This window comes from Panthera tigris, chromosome C1, assembly GCF_018350195.1.
Source record: "Panthera tigris isolate Pti1 chromosome C1, P.tigris_Pti1_mat1.1, whole genome shotgun sequence".
Taxonomy (NCBI): Eukaryota; Metazoa; Chordata; class Mammalia; order Carnivora; family Felidae; genus Panthera; species Panthera tigris.
In genome coordinates, this window is record NC_056667.1 from 100,159,882 (window position 1) to 100,182,117 (window position 22,236).

Consider the following 22,236-nt stretch of genomic DNA (forward strand, 5'->3'; position numbering starts at 1 on the left):
GAGCTGGGGACTCTGTGCTATGGCTCCAAATCTGGAAAATCACTACACCACCTACTAGCTGATACACCATCTTGGGTGAGGAGTGAAAACAAGGAGAAACGCTTGGAGCAGGGGCTGGCAAACCATTTCTGTCAAGGGCCAGAAAGTAAATAGTTTAGGAACTGTAGGCCATACAATGTCTGTTGCAACTACTCAATTCTGCCATTATATGCAAAGGCAGCCATAGACAATGTGTGAACAAATAAGCGTGGCTGTGTTCCAATAAAACTGTATAATGACACTGAGATTTGAATTTCCTGTGATTTTTATGTGTCATGAAATATTCATCTCCTTTTGACTTTTTGCCAACCATTTAAAAATATGAAAGTCATTTTTCTCTCAAGGGCCTATATAGACAAGTGGCCATGGTTTGCCAGTTTCTGGCCTCGCTATAGCTGTGGTGTGGAAGGACAGAAAAACAGAAGAGAGAGCTCTACCATCTAACACCTAAGCACCTGTCCACCTCCCCATCTTCACACCTACTAGAATCTTCCCTAATTGATATTGTGCACCACGGATTCCCTGCCTAGTCAAACAAACTGGTTCTCTCGCTTTAGCCTGGATACAGACCATTCTCACATCATTTCTTTCTTGTTGGCATTATTTTAAATGTTTAGTAGTATTCCTCCCCTTCCGTTCGAATTCTTTATTTGGCTTTAACGTTTATATCATCCCAACTGTTAGGCTTTTCTATACCCTTGGAAGTACACTTTAGAAGCAGAGATATTGGCATCCATTACTGCTTTTGCTAAGTATTGGCAGCTAGTGGGTAACTAATCCCAAGGCAGCTAAGGTATAACGCTGAATGGAAGCTCTCTGGTCGAAATATCTCAAAAGCAAAGCCCCAGCCTCTCACTCCACACTAATGGTGCACTTTACCTGAAAGGTATTTCCCTCAGGATCCAGGACCTCACAGATAATCTCTGATGTGTGCTTCATGATGTACCTGCTAGCTCTTAGCTGCTCACGTTTTTGGAAAGGATGGTATATATCACTGCTTGGTTCATGGCAATATATAGCTGAACAATCCCGATCAATGTGAAGGCAGCCCGTGTTGGGAGGTAACACCTAGAAGGGTAACAGAAAGAGAGGAATTATTTAGAAGGGTCTTGTTAAATTTAAGGGATTTGGAAAATCATTTCAGGAGAAATAATTATCTATAGATCTTAGCCATAAACTCTTGTTTCCAGGAAAAACACATTACCCAGGAGAGGACTTCAGCTTTGGGAAGGCCTCCCTGATAAAGAGGCAAACTGAATAATTAAGATATAATTTCTTCTGTGTCCTCATCATTTATCTACTCACTTTAATATTTCTTTTGGCACCTTCTTATTTAAGATATTTAATAAGAAAATAAGAAAGATATATTTTAATTGAAATAAACACACTTGCCTCTACTCAAAATGTCTGGAATCCTTCATGTTCTTGGGCAAGAAGTAAGTCGAAGAAAGTCAGAAGCTACGGGACAAATGCTTTTAGGAGCTTTTAATTGTCCCCATTCCTCTGGTGGCTGACACAGTCCTTAAGTATTAGCTTTCATGTAAATATGTGTGGTTCAGATAGACTCATTTTTGAGACATAATTCACATACCATAAGTTCACCCTTTTAAAGTATACACTCAGTGGATTTTACTTTATCCAAAAACTTGTGCAAATATTATCAGTAACTTAAGAGCATTTTCGCCATCCCGAAAAGAAACCGTGACAACCACGAGCAGTCACTCTGCATCACTCCTGCCCCTAGCTCCTGGAAACCAGTGGCTATGGACTGCTCTCTCTATGAACTTGAATATTTGAGACATTTCATACAAATGGAAGCATGCGCTAGGACACGTTTTGTGTCGGCCTTCTTTCACTTAGCATAATATTTTCAAGACTCATCCATGTCGTAGTATCACTACTTGATTCTTTATGGATGAATCATATTTCATTGTCTAGATATATCAAATTTTGTTTACTTATGAGTTGATGGACACGTGTTATTTTCACAATCTTGCTATTATTCACAATGCTATCAACATCTGTATACAAGCTTTTGAGTGGACCTACATTTTAATTTCCCTTGGATATCTACCTGGGAGTAGAATTGTTGAGTCAGATGATAACTCTATTTTTAACTTTTTGAGGAACTGTTTTCCAAAGGGATTGCACCATTATGCATTCCTACCAACAGTGCATGAGGGTTCCAATTTCTCTGCATCCTCCCTAACACTTATTATTGTCTGTCTTTTGTAGTCTAGTCATGTTAGTGGTTGGGAAGTGGTATTTCATCGTTGAATTTTTGCAATTCCCTGAAGACTAATGATGTTGAGCATCTTTTCATGTGCTTATTTGTCATGTAGATATCTTCTTTGGAGAAGTGTCTATTCAAATCCTTGCCCATTAAAAAAATTGGGTTATTAGTCTTCATTGTTGAGTTGTAGTAGTTATTTATATATTCTGGATACTACACTATTATCATATATGATTTACAAATAATACCTTCCATTTTATAGGTTGTCTTTCCACTTTCTGGGTGGTGTCCTTTAAAACACACTTTTTTTCACTTTGACAAAGCTTGGGCTTTGGGTGTCATATCTAAGATGCCCTTGTCAAATTCAAGGATATGAAGATTTGCACAATGTTTTCTCCTAAGAGGTCTATAATTTGCATTTTTACAGTTAAGTCCTTGCTGCTTTTGAGTTCATTTCTGTGTGTAGAGTGAGGTACAGGTCCAACTTTATTCACCATTTGTTGAAAGACTATTCTTTCCCCCATTGAGTTATCTTGGCATGCTTGTAAAAAAATTATGGACCACAGGTTGATAATAAATAAATACTTAGTTCTAGTCTATTGGTCTATATGCCTATCCTTATTCTATTAAAAATTTTTTTAATGTTTTTATTTTATTTTTGAAAGAGAGAGAGAGGAACAAAATGCAAGCAGAGGCGGGGCAGAGAGTGAGGGAGACACAGAATCTGAAGCAGGCTCCAGGCTCTGAGCTGTCAGCACAGAGTCCTATGCGGGGCTCAAAACCAGGAAGTGTGAGATCGTGACCTGAGCAGAAGTCCGATGCTTCACCGACTGAGCCACCCAGGTGCCCCAATGCCTATCCTTTTCTAGAACCACACTGTCTTGATTACTATAGCTTTGCAGTAAGTTTTAAAATCAGGAAGTGTCAGTCATCTAACTTCGTTCTTTTTCAGGATTGTCTTGGTTATTCTGAGTACCTCAAATTTACATAAGAATTTTAGTATCAGCTTATCAATTTTTGCAAAAAAGGCAGCTGGGATGTTGATGAGGAATGTAGGGAGTACTGCAATCTTAACGAGATTAAGTCTTCCATAAACTTAGTATGTAATGTTTTTCCATTAAGTTTTCTTTAATTTTGTTCAGTGATATTTTGTAGTTTTCAGTGTTTAAGTCTTATACTTCTCTTATTAAATTTATTTCTAAGTATTTTATTCCTTTTTTTAAATCCTCATCACCTCTTTCGCCCATCCCCTACCCCCTTGCCTCTGGTAACCATCTGTTTGTTCTCTATAGTTAGTCTATTTCTTGTCTTGTCTTTCTCTCTTTTTTCCCCCCTATGTTCATCTGTTTTGTTTCTTAAATTCCACATATAAGTGAAATCAGATGGTATTTGTCTTTCTCTGATTGACTTATTTCACTTAGCATTATACTTTCTAGATCCATCCATGTTGTGGCAGATGGCAAGATTTCATTCTTTTTCATGGCTGAGTAATACTCAGTTGTATATATACCACATCTTCTTTATTCATTCATCTATTGATGGACACTTGAGCTGCTTCCATAATGTGGCTATTGTAAATAACACTGCAATATCTTTCTGAATTAGGGGTTTTGTATTTTTTGGGTAAATACCCAGTAGTGCATTTAGTGGATTGTAGGGTAGTTTTTTTTTTTTTAACTCTTTGAGGGAATTCCATAATGTTTTCCACAGTGGCTGCACCAGTTGCATTCCTACCAACGGTGCAAAAGTGTTCCTTTTTCTCAACATCCTCACTAACACTTGCTGTTTCTTTTGTTGCTGAGTTTAGCCATTCTGACAGGTGTGAGGTGATATTTCATCAGAGTTTTCATTTGTATTTCCCTGATGATGAGTGATGTTGAGCATCTTTTCATGTATATGTTGGCCATCTGGATGTTGTCTTTGGAAAAATGTCTGTTCATGTCTTCTGCCCATTTTCAAATTGGATGACTTGTTTTTTGTGTGTGTTGAGTTGTGTAAGTTCTTTATATATTTTGGATACTAACTCTTTATCAAATATGTCATTTGCAAATATCTTCTCCCATTCAGTAGGTTTTCTTTTAGTTTTGGTGATTATTTCCTTCACTGTGCAGAAGGAATTTTGATGTCATCTGAACATTTTATTTTTGCTTTTGTTTCCTTTGCCTCAGAAAACATATCTAGAAAAATGTTGCTAGAGCCAATGTCAGAGAAGTTACTGCCTGTGCTCTCTTCTAGGATTTTTATGGTTTCAGGCCTCACATTTAGGTCTTTAATCCATTTTGAGTTTATTTTTTTTGCATGGTGAAAGAAAGTGCTTGAATTTCATTCTTTTGTATGTAGCTGTCCAGTTTTCCCAATGCCATTTGTGGAACAGAAGTATTTTATTTCTTTTGATGCTACTTTAAATGGAATTATTTTATAAATTTAAATTTTGGATTGTTCATTGTTAATGTAGAAAATACAGGGGTGCCTGGGTGGCTCAGTCAGTTAGGCGGCCGACTTCGGCTCCGGTCATGATCTCGCGGTCCGTTAGTTCGAGCCCCACGTCAGGCTCTGTGCTGACAGCTCGGAGCCTGGAGCCTGTTTCGGATTCTGTGTCTCCCTCTCTCTGACCCTCCCCCGTTCATGCTCTGTCTCGCTCTGTCTCAAAAATATATAAATGTTAAAAAAAATTAAAAAAAAAAAGAAAATACAATTGATTTTTGTATATTGATCTTACACCTTGCTGAACTTTTATTAGTTCTAATGGTGTGTGTGTGTGTGTGTGTGTGTGTGTACATTGAATTCCTGGTGGATTGTATTCCTAAGAATTTTCTAAATACATTTTTTCATCATCTTAAAAAAAAAAAGAAAATCTTTTACTTCTTTCTTTCCAATTTGCTTGCACATTATTTGTTTTTATTGTCTGATTGTCTTGGTTATAGCAATCAGTACAATGTTGAGTTAGAAGGGTGAGAGCAAACATTCATGTCCCATGTCTGATCTTAGGGGAAATCTTACCAATAAGGATGCTCTTTGTTAGCTATGGTGTTGTTTTTGTTTTGTTTTGTTTTGTTTGTTTGTTTGTTTTTAGTAGATGCCCTTTATCAGGTTGAAGAAGTTTCCTTCTATTCCTACCGCTTTGAGGTGTTTTTTTTTTTAATCATGAAAGGGCTTTGAATTATGTAGAATGCTTTTTCTGAGTCTTATTTGGATAATCATATGGTTTATGTCCTTTATTCTATTAATATAGTATATTATATTGATTGATTTTTTCATCTTGAACCAACCTTGCATTCCGGGGATAAATCCTACTTGGTGACAATTTATAATCCTTTTTACATGTTGCTGGGTTCAGTTGGTTAGCATTTTCTTGAGGATTTTTATCTATGTTCATAATAAACATTGGTCTGGAGTTTTCTTGTGATGACTTTGTCTGGTTGTAATATCAGTGTAATATGTACATGGTAGCATTAGTTGGGAAGTGATTCCTCCTCTTCTATATATTGGAAGAGTTTGGGAAAATTATTCAATGTTAATTCTTCCATAAATATTTGGTAGAATTCACCAGTGAAGCCATCTGGACCTGAGTTTCTCTGCGTGCTATACTTTAAAATTACCAATTAAATCTCTTTATTTGTTATAGGTCTATTCTAAATTTTTAGTTCTTCTTGACTCAGTTTTGGTAGTTTGTACCTTTCCAGAAATTTATCTTTTTCATCTACGGTATCTAATCTGTTGGTATTCGTAGTATTTCCTTATAATCTTTTTCATTTCTGTAAGGATAAAAATGTTTTCTCTTTCATTCCTAAATCTAGTAATTTGGGTCTCCCCTCTCTCTCTTTCTCTCTCTCTGTCTAGCTAAAGGTTTTGTTGACCTTTTCTATTCTGTTTTTTTTACTTATTTCTATTCTTATCTATTTTTTACTTCTATATGCTTGCTTTTAGTTTCCCTTCTTTTTTCTAGGTTCTTAGGGTGGAAGTTTAGGTTATTGATTTGAAATCTTCTTAGTATACACATTTAGACATATAAAGCTATAATTTTCCTCTATGCATTGCCTTAGCTGCATTGCATAAGCTTTGGTATGTTAAGCTTTTAATTTCAGTCATCTCAAAGAAATCTCTTTGTGATTTCTTCTCTGTGTTAAGTTTCACATATTTGTGGATTCCCCAAACTTTTCTGATTTTTAATTTAATTCCATGGTGGTGGTAGAACATATTTTGTATGATTTTGAACGTTTTAAATCTACTGAGACTTGTTTTGTGGTGTAACACATTGTCTTTCCTAGAGAATATTCCATGTGCACTTGAGAATAATGCATTTTGTTGTTGAGTGGAGTGTTCTATAGATGTCTAGTGGGTCTCATTGGCTTATTCTGGTGTTTAAGTCTTTTATTTTTCTTTTATCATTCACTTTTATGGTATATTGCTCAATCTATTACTGAAAATGGGCTACTAAAGCTTCCAATTATTGTTGAATGGTCTATTTCTTCTTTTAACTATGCCAGTCTTTACCATTTAAAATAAGACATTTTAAATTGTATAATGTACAACTCTGGAATTATTCATGTTGTTGGGAAAATAAGTAAAGTTCTGCACCATAAGATGGCCCACGGGACTAACATAAGGTCTAGAGACTCCTCTTCCAGGTTCTTCTTCCTGCCCTGCTTGCCTGCAGGCAAGTAATTTGCCTGCGCCAAATTACTACTAATGCAGAATGCGGAAGTAACAGAAGATAAATTGTCCCCCATGCTTGTGCTCAGGACTCAGATCTCTGGAGAAGGACCTCCTCTGAGCCCGCTGGTGTAAAATAAAACTCTGATCCATCAAGATCTCCGAGTGCCGCTTGGTTTTTCCACCAGTGATCTAGTCTGGTTCCATAACAATGTGTTTAGGGACTGTGTTGTTCGGTGCTTAATATGTTTATAATTGTTATGTTTTCTTGATGGATTAATCCTTTTTTCATCAGAACATAACCTCTTTGTCTCTGGTAATATTTTATTGTAAAGTCTATTTTGTCTGAATTAGCACAGACACTCTAGTTCCCTTTCAATTACTTAATCTAGGTATATCTATTTTCAGCCTTTTCCCTTCAACCTATTTGTGTCTTTGACCATATAAGTGTATCTGTTGTAAGGAGCATATATTTGGATCATGTTTTTAAATCCATCCTTCCAATATCTGCTTTTTTATTGGATTGTTTCCAATACTGATACTGATACTGAGAAGGTCAGAATTACATCTTCCAATTTTCATTTGTTTTCTATATGCCTTATGCTTCTTTTTCCTCTCAATTCATCCATTACTGCCTTCTTTTGTTTTAAACAGGTATTTCTAGTGTGCCCTTTTAGTTCCCCTATTGTTTCTTTTACTATATATTTTCAGTTATTTTCTTAAAGTTTCTTGAGGATCACAAATAACGTCTTAATTTATAATCATCTACATGTACTTAATACTAACTTAATTTCAATATTATATAAAGTCTTTATTCCTATATAGCTCTATTCCTCCCCTCTCCTCTTTGTGTTATTATTGTTAAAGAAAATTACATGTTTATATGTTATAAGCGCATATTCTTTGGAATCTAGAAAGCCACATTCACGTGCAGGACTGTGTGCATGCCCAGAAAATAACTCTGAGAGCCCTAATCTTTCACCCTTGCTGATAAAGAGGATCTGCATAAGCAGGGAGTGAAGGCTAAGTAGAGCGAGCTTTCTCTAGCTTCCAGCTGGAACACTGGAAAAAATACCGCAGCATGCAGACCGAACCCTCAGTAGAGGATGATTCCAAGCAATATGTCAGAGCTTTTCAAAGCCTTCTAAGGACTTCTGTTCCCCAGCTGTTGCTTTTAATGTTTTTGTTTATTCTTTGTTATTGCCACTTCAGGCAGCCGTAATGTTAGCTTACCACTGTTCGGGGAGAAGTCTGTTTGTAGTGAGTAAGCTCAGAGTCAGATGAAACAAAGACAATGCTTGCAAATGGGGTTTCCAGGGAACTGCCAGACAGGTCAACAATGACAATATTTTGTGGTGGGACTTTTGGGGAGCTCTAAGTCTATTCTTCCTCTTTAAGTGGATACTGGCATGCTGGTTTTCATTGCTATCATGAATGTGAGGGTGTTGATTTTCAAGGCTACCATGAAGCTAGGGGAGGGGAGGGGACTATGGCAAGTGAAATCACCAGGAATCTTGCTGTACTTCCTGAGAATGAGTCTTCGTCTTTCTTTGTTTTTCTGATTGTTGTAATCCTTTGGTTAATTTTCAGCGTTCTGAAAAAGTTGATTTTGACAATATTTTCAGTTTTCTAGTTGTTTTTATGGAGTAGTGTACTTCTGGAGGTCCTTACTCCACCATTCTGGAAGTGTCTCATACTGACTATACGAACTGTTATACCTGCTTCTTCTTTGATGCTTTGGTTAATCTTTTTGTGCTGCTAAGGAACAATGGTGGACAATACCAAGCTCTACCTCTCTTTTTATACATTACCCAAAATCCAGCTTCGCTTATCATCTGCCCATTGTCCTAATGCTGGTGAGTGAGGAAGTGATGACCAACCCATGGGTGGGGGTGGGAGGTGCAGAAGGCACGCCATCTTTCAGTTCCATACAACTAGAGAACTATAATAGGTGTTGGTAAATTTATTTGGAGTGTTGTTGTTGTTGTTGTTTTCTTTTTTTCCAGTTGGGAACTAAGGTCTGTGTATTTCTCAATCAGGAGTGATTGGCCTTCCAATCCTTTCTCCGGCTGTGTTTTGGGAGATTGAGCAAACCTGGGAGGAACAAGTGACTACATAATAGTGGCAGACACTCCATGTCTCTAAGTTGGATCTCTTTTCTGTTTGGGTCTCCTCCTCCAGTGCCAACTGTCATTGGTTCTAAAATTCCTTTGCCCTCATAGTTGTAACCATTAGAGTTTGGGACTATGATAAAAACAAAAGGCAAAAGCTGGCCTTATCACAGAATCTTAGGGGATTCTCATGACCTCTGGTAGCACACAAGGTACTAGATTGTGGATGCTGCCAATCTGCCGAAAAAAATGGACATTCTGAATGTTGTAGAAGAAAAATTGCGCCCCTTGGCCAACTGCAACACTTTACAGTCACGTCTCACTTTCAGCACCTGCCTTGCCCCCTAACAGTCTACACTGGAAGAAGAGGGAGAGAAAGGTGGGCGTGGGGGGAGAATGAACTGGCCTTCAGCAGCTTCCACAGTAACAAATGAGCTCTATGTCCATCATCTTCAGGCTTTGAGCTGTCAGCATCCGGTGACATTGTATCCGACATCCTGGCACTTGTGTCTCGTCTCCAGCAAGCAGAATGATAAGGGCAAATCCTTCTAAGGCTAAAGGGACTGCAGGCTGACACTGGGTGGTTGTGATTAATAGGGAAATGTAGGGAGGTACAGGAGCTGCTAACAGTGTTCCTCCCTGACCCTTCAAGAACAAACTGCCCTCCTAGGACCACACAGGCCTTATGCTCCCCGCCCCCCATCATGTCAGGACATTAGGTAGAGTGAAGGTGGGCTGGAGATGGGAAGGACGGGAGAATATGAATGAGGTCAGAGGTCTCAGGAGGTGAAGCCGGTCGGGTAGGCACAGGAGAGACCACATGAGGGCTTCTAACAGTGCCTGCCACCTACCACATAAAAGATCCCCACCAACTACATTCTGGTTTAAAACCTTGATCCAAAAATGCCAAAGCATTGTAAGACAAGCGGGACATTTGTTGTTGTTGTTATTGTTGTTGTTTTGTTTTGTTTTGTTTTTGTTTCTTTCTGCAATGGATTGTCAGAAGAAGGTGAACAAGTAAAAAAGAGATTGAGAAATGTGTTCTAAGAACATGAGACAAAAGGAACATCAGCTGTACATGGCAGGCATGTTCACCGCCCCAGAGGAGTGGGTTCTCTTAGTTGAATGGACGCTTGTCTCTGGCACCCTCATTTCCCCACAGACCCACCTGATATGTTCCCTGTGGTTTTGCAATAATAGACGTCCCGTCCCCAAAGGTGGCACAGCAGCTACTGTCCTCGCAGTTGGTGATGACAGTGGCATAGTGTGCATTTTCGATCCGCATGCACTTTACCTGCCTGGTGACCGTTTGAGGACTTTCGGCTGCAAGCAAATGCAAGGTAAGCAGATGTGACAGGATGCACACATTGGGAAACACGCCCACCTGCTGGGTTTGTTCCTGTCTCCTGGCCCCTGGTGGGGATGGGTGCTGAGGACTCACACCACAGGGCTGGTGTGTGTGGCCCACTCACTGTCAACGCAGAGTCGTTCTTCCAGAACAACTCTTCCTACTTAATTTAGTGCGCTATTTTGTTCTACTATGTTTATTTTGAGAAATTGAAAACATCCAGAGGAGCATAAATTATAATTTAATTATTCATATACTCACCAATCAAAATGTACACTTGTTAGTGTTTTACCATATTTGTTTCAACATTTTTCATATATATACAAGAGAAAAATTACAGGTGAGTTGAAGTTCACTTTTCTCCTGGTCCCTGGGTTTACTCCTTTCTCTTGAAATCTATTTTTATCTTTTATATAAATATGTGTATCAAAAATAATGTATCATCTTTTGTGGGCTTTAAATATGCGTAGATTATATATCACTGTATGTATCATTCTGCACCTACTTTTTTGTACTTAACATTGCTTTGAGAACTTCAGCCCTCTTGATATACAGGTGTGTGGCTATATATGTGTGGATATACTTCATTCCTTTTAACTACTGTATAGTATTCCTTTATAAGATTGTACTGCCTTCTATTTTCCTATTCTGGTGTTGAGGCCATTTATTTACCAGTATTTTGATATTGGACTTGGATTTGCAAGTAATGCCCTGAACACGTTTCCTTGGACAAGTGTGTAAGAGTGTGTAGTAAGAGGAAGAGAAGTGGAGTTAGTGCATCGTATGATAGGCACATTAAATTGCCCTCTCCGGTGGCTCTTCTAATGTTCCCTCTAACCAGTGGGGTAGGAAGGTTGTTCTTTTCCCATTCACTTGCCAATTTTGTCACACTTAATTTGGCGACATTTAATGAAGCACTTAATGCACTGAACAAATAAACTCTGGAATTAAAGAAAAGGGAGTCAGAGAATAATTTGTCTTTAAAAATCTTAAGAGGCGCCTGGGTGGCTCAGTTGGTGAAGCATCCGACTTTGGCTCAGGTCATGATCTTGCAGTTTGTGAGTTCGAGCCCCTGCTTGTTTTTCTCTCACACCGTCTCTCTGATGAGAGGCGTGTTCAGAACTGAAGGAGGACCTGAGGTCACCTGTATGCAGATCAGATTCCTTAAGGATTAATGGAAACAGGTGTGAGCGCTGATGTCCAGGGCAATTGAGTCATGATTATTTACTTTTGATTGCCACCAATCTAGACCAATCTAGGTTTTCGTGGTGAAAATAGAAAAAGGTGCCAATACTATCTACAGCCAGCTAGGGCTTTTATCACTCCCGTGTCTGTTGAGGGTAAAGATTATAACAGCAGGACCTAAGAGGCTCTGCTCTTGACTGCGCACGCACTCTTTGGTTGACAGAGTTCTTCAAAAAAATATTCTTCCTGTGTGTGTTAATAAGAGCAGTGAGGCTCTTCCTTGTCTTATTCTAAAGACAGCAAATATTTGGGGCACCTGGGTGACTCAGTGGGCTGGGTGACCAACTCCTGATTTCGACTCGGGTCATGATCCTAGGGTCATGGGATTGAGCCCCATGTTGGGCTCTGTGCTGAGCATGGAGCCTGCTTGGGATTCTCTCTCCCTCTGCCCCACTCATGCTCTCTCTCTTTCTCTCGCTCTCAAAATAAAAAAGCAAAAGCAAAGGATAACTTACTTATTTCTTGATCATCCGGAGGAGTAATACAGTCTTCATAAACTTGATAAAAGGTTGTGATTCTGGTACCATCAGCATGATCCACTATCCGCGTACCATCTTTCTTTTCCACAATGATCACTCTGTCTTCTCGAGTTATCATGACCTGAACATACAAAGGCAGAGCATGATCATTTGGTCAGGTGGGTTAATCCCAAGTGCGTTTATTTTTATGCCTCATTGAATATCATCAAAATCCTGGTTATCTGTTTATAAGCTAAAGTTTTATCTCATCTACTTTGACAAAGCTTTACAACAATTCCTAGGAGGTGGGCAATGCTATCCCCATTTTGTAGATGATGGAAGTTAGGCTTGGAGAAGTTAAGAAATTTGCTCAAGGTCACTCAGCAAATGTCAGGGCTGGTGTCGACTAAGGTTGTTTGACTTGAACATCGATGCTCCTTCCATTGTCATGTATTTGTGAATGAAAAGTTAGTATCAGGACTGGCCTGGCCAAGTTCTGTCTGGGAACATGACCCCAGGTTCTGCCTCCTTGAAAATTATAGGTTTAAAGTAAGCATGGCCTGCTGAGGCTGCCTTTCCTATGCCAATCTTGGCCTAATGTCATCAGAACAGAAGGTGAATCATGCTCTTAACCACCATGTTCTGCAGAAGTATTCCTCATTGTACATACTGGTTGAGAGTTCCAAGGATAAGAACCTAAAATAATGAATAGTGTACATTTCTTTCTCATATATAGTGATTTATGCCTTCTATAAAGAGATAAGAAGGCAATTATCATCTGCTTCCAACAGCCCCAGACATTTGAGTCAAAAAACAGCTGATAAACCCATTCTCACACCCATCTGGACTCTTTGGTGAAATATTGTGGCCCTTACAGTTAGGACAGTACAAGTTAGAAAATACTCAATGGTTGAATTATATATTATATAATTTGCAATTATTGCCAATTGAACACCATGATTGAAATATGTATTATATAAATTGCTATTATTGCCAATTGGACACCATCTGTGAAAGGAAGGGGAAGGAAGCATGAATGGGCAGAGGCAGAAGCTGAGCTGTGGCACAGACCTGACAAAGCCTCAGTCAACTGGCAGGAGCTCGGGAGCCAGTATCCCCTGCCCCAGTGTCCCAAGTCTGGTAGCAGGAGCCAGATTGGCATACCCCTGCCTCACTCAGTCACTGCACGCAGCTACCTTGGAACCATGTGAGTCAGGCAAAGCAACTCTCTGCAACTGAGGCAGATGCGGAAAGAGCTAAGAGCTGCCCAAGTGGAATCCAACACTTCCTGGATATATTCTTGACCACATTACTTAACTTGCGGAGGCCCAATTTCCTCATCAGTGTCATATAATATTCATTGGTGCAAAGACTGAATGAGATAGTGTACACAAAACCCCAAATCCCTAACAGAAATCCCGGCACACAGAAGGTGCTACCGTTCATCCCAGAAGTTTTGATTTCTTATCATTAATCAAACCATTATTTTCTATACCACTCATTTGTCACTTATTCTTAGGCCACAAATAAAATCTTTTGTACAGTTGCTCTGGAGTGTTACTAAATTCTTGAATTATTTAATGTGAGTATCTCCTTAAATATACCATACATACTTTGCAGTCAAGGATCACGAGCAAATTTCTACCATTCTTTGCAGCTGCACACAAAGAAGTAGGAACCAAGCACAGCCCCTCAACTTCTAGAAGATAAGACATACACACAAATACATTCAACATAAAGAAACACGTGACACAATCTTCCAAGTGTTAAAAGTGGTACATTCATGATCTGTTTCCCATTTCAAAAATTATTATTTCATGGCACGTTATGTTAGTCAAATAAACCACTCAGTGTTTTTGTGTTTGGGAAGATGGGTCCGTGTGTTCATCCATCCATCTAGTTACCAGTTACAGAAAACTAATTATTTGCCAGGCACTCTTCTATGTGTTTCAGAACTCTAATGACTTATAAAAATTTGCAACATACAATAGGTTGCCATACCGTTCCACTGACAGGATCTGTGGCCTTAAAGAATAATAATGGGGTCATGTCTGCGATTCTTTCCAGTCCTCTGGTGCCAATCCGATTTCCTTCAGGTGTGGTTGTAAACCAGGTGCCTACATGAACGTCTGCAGGAGTTACTGCTTGAACCGTCTCTGGGTGAGGTTCATGGCTTTCATTTTTATGTGCCATTGATGACTGATTTTTGTGACTTTTTCCTGTAGAAGTTCAAGTAAAATCAAACACAATGTAACTATAATATCAATTACATAAATTACTAAGTTTTAACACACTGTAAACTACCTCAGACACTGTGGCATAGAAATTATATGTAGTATTCATCAGTTATATTATTTTTCAAGTGGAAAAATATATCAAGTCATGCACTTGAACCTTGGCTGGATTCCCACCACCTCTCCCCAAATAGACACGTGCATATACAGCTCACCCTCTATGGCACAATACCTATTTGGTCAACTGCTGTATACCTTTGAGTATTGCTTATAGCTCCCTGGATTCCAGATTTGGGGCTCTGTACCCTGGTTTTTAAAGCCTACCTTTGCTCCCTACCTTTGACTCCTTCTTTGACTTACTTAACTCTAGCATTATATGAGATTTTTAACTCTTCATTCCCCTGATTTTGTCATTTTGTTAGTCACAGATAGGAGACAGCTTTCTTCAGCCCTGGATCTGGAGAACTTTACCAACCAGGCATATATCCTTGGCCTCTCACTAGGGGAGAGGATTTGTAGAGTTCGACTACTCCATTGATAATCATCTGATGCATATCTCATCCCTATCCCTCCCTACCACGATCTATTTGGAAGACAGTAATGAAAAAGCCCTCAAGGAACTCTGAATAATGTCTCAATCCCTTTTTCAGGATAGATTTGCTCCATTGTATAAATAATAATAAGTGATCTGTAGATGAAATTTTCCCATGTTATCAAACCTCAATGATGAAGTGAATTCAGACCCAGAAGCAAATTACAAGAAAAGATAGTAAAGGATTGTTAACTCTTGGAAGATTCCTCAGAGTCCGAGTATGAAATGTGCATCAGAGCATCAAACCTGGACTAATATGCAGACTCAGCTAATGGGAAGACCCAAATAAGACAGATACCATTGCCCTAGGATTTAATTTGGACTTACTTCTATTTCCAGAGCATTAAAAGAGCACTGAAAGATAGACCTGTAGAAATTATTTCGAATGACTCTCAGAGAGTCAAAGCGATAGAAATAATAAAAGAGAGGTAAAAATCTCTAATACATGCTTAATTAGAATTCTAAAAGAAGAGAAAAAAAGGAACAGAAACAATATTTGAGGAGGTAACTATTGAGAACTTTCCAGAATCAATGAAAGATATTAACCCAGAGATTTAAGAACCTCAACGTATACTAACTGGATAAATAAAAAGAAATCCACACCCAGCTAAACTGTATTGAAATTAAAATAAAAAAGAAAATATATTCAAGGCAGTTAGATTATCTTCACAGCAATAGCAATTAGACTGACAGCCAATTTTTCGACATCATCACTGGAAGCAAGAAGAGTATAGAGAATTTTTGTGAATATACTGAGAGAAAACATCTGTCAATCCAGAATTCTGTACCCAGTGAAATTATCATCAAAGGATGAAGACAACATAAACACATTTTTTGGGAAGCTATCTGTTATACGATAAATGGATTAGAAGCTCCGGTAAAAAGACAAAAATTATCAAACTGAATTTTAAAAATATTACCCTATAAGTTGCTCACAAGACATACATTTAAACATAAACCACAGAAAGTAAAATAAAATATGAAAAAGTTACACTGTAAAGGGATTAATAGTTGGTGTGTCTATAATAATATAATAATATAATAAGGTAAGCAAAATACAATTTTGCCCTCATAGAATAGACATTAGGGCAAAAAAGAATCCTAGAACAAAAAACCACTGCATACTGATAAAATGTTAAATTCACCACAAAGATATTATAATTTTTAAATTTATAAGTATCTAAAACCATACCCCCAAAGTATATAAAGAAAAATTGGACAGAACTATTCAAAAGATGTAATAATTTCAGAAATAAAGAAGTAAAGATTAAATTATAAGGAGTATAGCACTGAGTAGACTATTCTACCCTTATTTAAACATACTTCTGCTGAAACAAATTGTTACAGCAGATTAAAAATATCTGTGAAGTTATACAATACTGGTTGGTAAATTTGACCTGTAGAGCAAATATGGTTTGCTATATGTTTTTGTATAGTCTGTGTAGTAACACTTCTTTTGACGTTTCTATATAATTAACAAATCAAAAGAATAATAATATCTTGTGATACGTGAAAATTACATGAAATTCAAATTTTAGTGTTCATAAGTTTTATGTAAACACAATACAGCATGCTCATTTGATTATGTACTGTCTATGGCTACTTTTGTGTAATAAGGGCAGAGTTGAGTAGTTGTGACAGAGATAATACAGCTCACCAGGTCTAAGTCAAATATTTACTATCTTGTCCTTTGCAGAGAAGTTTGCTGAACTTGAAAATGGACCAGACAACACAACCAACAGGTTTGATCTAATAGACACAAAGAGAACACTATACTCAATAACTACAGGATACATGCCCTTCCAATCACACACAGACTTTTTACAACACTTGCCCATATATGAGGCTATACATCATGTTTTGACAAATTTCAAAAGATTAGTTAAAAATCAATTATTAAAAAAAACCTAGAAACACTTCATAGTTTTGGAAATTTAAAAACATTATGGGTCAAAAAGGAGGTCATTATGGAAATTAGAAAATATTTAGAGCTAAAAATAAAGAAAATACTAAAGAGTATTTCTTGTGAGATGGGAGAAGTACTTCTGGAATGGCAAGAAAGGACCTTCAAAAAACCATTCTTCCATCAAAACAGTGAGAGCGCTGGGAAAAAATGATCAAAGTCAACTCTTTCAGAACTCTGGATATAAACCAAAGAATTGCAACAATCCAAGAAACAATTCAAGAAAACAGTTGCATCTCAGTAAGAATAACTGCTTTGTGTTGTTATAACTTGTCCAATTCTCACCTTCCATCCGCACCCACCCCCACCCCCCTCCATGCCCTCCACCCCATCTCCAGCTCTGCAGTAACCTTGAAAAACAGTAGCCTTGGAGTTACAGTAGCTGTGACAATCTGGCAGCCACTGGAGGGGGCAGATAGGCCTGCAATTCTCTCTAAAAGCCCCATTCCCAAAGACTTGTCATTGTTTCACTTCTCTGAAAACTCCCTGAAAATCCTCACCCTGACCTGGGTCAGAATTCGCTCATTATAAACCACCTTTTCCTGGGGCTCCTGCTGAAAAAGTCAGTGGCGATTGTTCACAACGTGGCTGTCTAAGGCAGCAGTAACAGTTGGGGCAAAAAAGAGGCTGACCTAAAAACTTAAAAGGAAAAGCTAGAGAATGAGATGACCAAAGGGACTTTGAAAAACTCTATCATTTTCCTAGGAATCTGTCATTTCCTAGGAATCCACATGTACATGCAGGATTGTACTCATGTCCAAGAAACACCTGAGAAACACGGGCTGAGTTTGAGGCTAAGGCTAGGGTCTAAACTGCGAGAGCGATGAAGGAATGCCCCAGTAAGCACACACATCCCCTTGGCAAAAGCTGGGAGACTTGTTGGTTTGAGGTATGTAAGGGAACCCCTGCCTAATCACTACCTGACCACTGGGCTAACAGAGCAGAAACTTCAGTAGCTACACAGGACAAAGGAAAGAGATTCACAAGAAGAAGTTCAGTAAAGTCACTAAACAAACAGCAATAACAGCAACAACAACAAACACTGGGGGTTAGGATCTTATTTCCAGAGTTGCTGCAAAACAAAAAAAGGGTAGAATAAGAAAGGTCAGCAAGATTTTAAGATACTAGCTCAAAATGCAAACAAAAAAATCAATTATATTGGTATACACCATCAATGAACAATCCAAAAATAAAGAAAACAATTCCATTTATAATAGGATCAAGAAGAATAAGACACGAAAAATTTAACAAAACAATCGTAATAATTGCACACCGAAAACTATAAGACAGTATGGATTGCAATTAAAGAAGTTCTAAATAAGTGGAAAGATATCCCAAGTTCATGAATTAGGGACAATATTGTTAAGATGTCAATACTCTCAGAATTTAGCTACATGTTCAGTGGAATCTCTATAAAAATCCCAGCTGCCTGGCTCAGTCGGTTAAGCGTCCGACTTTGGCTCAGGTCACGATCTCGCGGTCCGTGAGTTTGAGCCCCGCGTCGGGCTCTGTGCTGACAGCTCAGAGCCTGGAGCCTGTTTCAGATTCTGTGTCTCCCTCTCTCTCTGACCCTCCCCCATTCATGCTCTGTCTCTCTCTGTCTCAAAAATAAATAAACGTTAAAAAAATTTTTTTTTTTAAAAATCCCAGCTGCCTCTTTTGTAGAAATTGACAATCTGTCCCCAAAATTCATAGAGAAATGCAAGGGACCCAGAGTAGTCCAAACAACATTAAAAAAGTAAAACGAACATGGATGACTCCCACTTCCCAGCTTCAAACTTAAAAAGCTGTAGTAATCAGGACAGTGAGATGTTGGCATAAGGACAAACATATTTATCAGTGGAGCAGAAGTAAGAGTCCAAAAATAAACCTTACCATTGATGGTTAATTGATTCTTGACTGAGGTGCCAACCAATTCAATGGGGGAAATAATTGTTTTTTAGTAAACTCAAAAAAATGAATCTGGACCCCTATCTCTTGTCGTATAAAAAGTTATATAAAGAGGCACCTGGGCAGCTCAGTTGGTTGAATGTCTGACTTCGGCTCAGGTCATGATCTCATGGTTCATGGGTTTGAGCCCCACGTTGAGCTCTGTGCTGACAGCTCAGAGCCTGGAGCCTGCTTCAGATTCTGTGTCTCCCTCCCTCTCTGCTCCTTCCCCACATGTGTGCACATGCTCTCTCTCTCTCTCTCTCTCTCTCTCAAAAGTAAATAAATATTTTTTAAAAGTTCTATAAAAATGGATTTAAAAACCCCAAATTCAAGAACTAAAAATATAAAACTCTTAGAAGAAAATATAAGAATAAATCTTTGTGACTTTGGATTATTCACTAATTTCTTAAATATAATAACAAAACCACAAGCAACCAGAGGGGGGAAAAAAGCAGATACATTGGACTTCAGCAAAACGGACACCATGAAAAGACATCATGAAGAATGTAGAGAAAGAGCACAAAGAATGGGAGAAAATATTCACAAATCATGTATCTGATAAGGAAGTTGTATCCAAAATATACAAAGTATACTTACAACTCAATAATAAGAGGATGAATAACTTATTAAAAAATTGGGGAAAGGATTTGAATAGACATTTCTCCAAAGAAGGTAAAAAATGGCCACTAAGCACATGAAAAAGTGTTCAACATGCTGGTGAAAAATAAAATAAGGCGGCTGCTTTGGAAAACAGTTTATCAGGTGCTCAAAACGAGAAACACAGAGTTATTATTCCAGCAATTCCACTCCTGGTTTATGTACTCAAGAGAAATGAAAATATCTGTCCACACAAAAACTTGTACAGAAATGTTTGCATCAGCTTTATTTGTAATTTCCTAAAAGTGGAAACGACCTATATGTCCATCATTGATGAATGTGTAAACAAAGTGTGGTATATCCATACAAGAGAATATTCTTCGGCTATAAAAATGAGGTACTGACACAAGTTACAACATAGATGACCCTTGAAAATATTACGCTAGATAAAAAGAAACCAGTCACAAAAGGTCTTATATTGTATGCTTCTGTTTATATGAAATGTCCAGAATGTGTAAATCCATAGAAACAGAAAGTAGATTAGTGGTTCCAAGGTCCTGGGTGGAAGGAAAAAGAGAGTGTTGGCTCACAGGTACTGGTTTTTGGGAGAGGGTGAGGAGAAAGATGAATAGAGCACAGGGTTTTTGTTTTTTCCCACAGGGAGTAAAATTATTCTGTATGATATTGTAGTGGTAGGATTCACTACATTATGCATTTGTCAAAACTCTTAGAACTGTACATATCAAAGATTGAACCCTAATGCAAACTATGGACTTCAGTTAATAATAATGTATCAATATTGGTTCATCAATTGTAAGACATGTGTTTATTAATTTTTTTAATGTTTATTCATTTTTTTGAAAGATAGAGACGGAACACAAGCAGGGGTGGGGCGGAGAGAGAAGGGGATCCAGAATCTGACGCAGGCTCCAGGTCCTGAGCTGTCAGCACAGAGCCCAACGTGGGGCTTGAACTCATGAGCCACGAGATCAAGACCTGAGCTGAAGTCAGACGCTCAACTGACTGAGCCACCCAGGCGCCCCATGACATGTGTTTAAAACAGGGAAAGCAGTGAGCCAGATAGAGAGGAAGCACGGAGGAATTCTGTACTTTCTGCACATTTTTTCTGCAAACCTAAAATTGCTCTTAAAAACAGAGTCTAATGGGGCCCCTGGGTGGCTCAGTTGGTTGAGCGACCGACTTTGGCTCAGGTCATGAACTCACAGTTTGTGAGTTCAAGCCCCGCGTTGTGCTCTGTGCTGATTACTCAGAGTCTGGAGTCTGCTTCAGATTCTGTGTCTCCCCCTCTCTCTCCTCCTCCCCCTGCTCACGCTCTGTCTCTCTCTCTCTCTCTCAAAACTAAATAAATATTTTTAAAAAACTTTTTAAAAAAGTCTAGAGGCACCTGGGTGGCTCAGTCAGTTGAGTGTTGGACTCTTGACTTTGGCTCAGGTCACGATCTCACAGTTGTAGGATCTAGCTCGGCACTGGGCTCTGTGCTGAAGTGTGGAGCCTGCTTAAGATTCTCCCTCTCCCTGTGCCCCTCTCCTGCCCATGCACTCTCTCTCTCTCTCTCTCTCTCTCAAAAAGAAAAAGTCTATTTGTTTTTTGTTTTGTTTTTTTTTGTTTTTGTTTTTAATTTTTTTTAACGTTTATTTATTTTTGAGACAGAGAGAGACAGAGCATGAATGGGGGAGGGTCAGAGAGAGGGAGACACAGAATCTGAAACAGGCTCCAGTCTCTGAGCTGTCAGCACAGAGCCCCACTTGGGGCTCGAACTCACGGACTGTGAGATCATGACCTGAGCCAAAGTCAGCCGCTCAACCGACTGAGCCACCCAGGTGCCCCTGTTTTTGTTTTTAAAGTGAATGCATCACCTCGGATGGGAGGGCTTTGAAGAAATCTGGAGCACACCATGCTGGAGGTGGAAACTCTTTGGAACCCTGTGGGGTGCTAAGGAAAGTGGCCACCCTTACATGAAGTCCTCTCCTATCAGAAAAGGAAGGAGCCTTTGAGCTGGGGAGTTTGAAAGCTACGAGGATGCTTTCATTCACTTCAACCAAGGACCTTTTGCTACTACCAAAGGAAAGTCTATTTCGGTAAATTTTGAGCAACCAAAAAAGGAACTCAATTTGCCTCTTGGTCGTTGGTTACTGTGGTGGTGGTGGGGAGGGGTGTGTGTGTGAAACTGACAAAGAAGATTAAATCCTGGTCTCAGACCATTTAAGTCAAATGAGAGATTGAGAAAAATTTGCGACGCAGGTGCCCAGATCCAAATCCCAGCTCTCCCACTTACTAGCTGAGAGGCCTCAAGGCAGTTATTTAACCTCTCTGTGTCTCAATTTCATCATCTGTAAAGTGGGATTATTAAAATATATATCACACAGGGTTGCTATGAGGATTCACTGATTTAATACTTTAAAGTATTCAGAATTGTGCCTGGTACACAAACACACATGTCCTACATCTAAAGATCTCTTATAAATAAATATGTAAATAATGAACTTCCCATTCTTCCCATTTCTTGAATGGTAAACAAGAAAATATGTGAATAGAAAAATTCATAAAGAAAAAAATTATTGAATATTCAACCTCACCAGTAATAAAGAAATGCAAATTAACACAATAATAAGATTATTAATTATCTATCAAATGGAATAAGATTAAGAGAATGAGGAAATCCAGCATCGGCAAGGGTATGAGGAAGAAAATATTTTCGTACAACACTGGAGGTAGGGGTGTAAATCGAGAATACCTCTGAGGAGAGCAATTTCATAATTTAGACTATGGCAGACACTGTTGATTGCTTACTCAACTGTTACCCGACTTCT

The 22,236-nt window shown here is 38.6% G+C and overlaps 1 protein-coding gene across 6 annotated transcripts in view; it reads right to left on the minus strand.

The window, feature by feature from the left end:
- Positions 1–22,236, minus strand: part of SPAG17 (sperm associated antigen 17) — a 241,090-nt gene that overhangs the window by 64,160 nt on the left and 154,694 nt on the right. For all 6 annotated transcript variants that reach the window (XM_042993865.1, XM_042993867.1, XM_007075678.3 and 3 more), the window contains exons 29-32: positions 14,089–14,306; positions 12,085–12,229; positions 10,205–10,359; positions 919–1,107 (exon numbers count right to left, since the gene is read on the minus strand). In XM_042993865.1, coding sequence (XP_042849799.1) covers positions 919–1,107; positions 10,205–10,359; positions 12,085–12,229; positions 14,089–14,306 — 707 coding nt within the window. The remainder of the gene's footprint in view (positions 1–918; positions 1,108–10,204; positions 10,360–12,084; positions 12,230–14,088; positions 14,307–22,236) is intronic.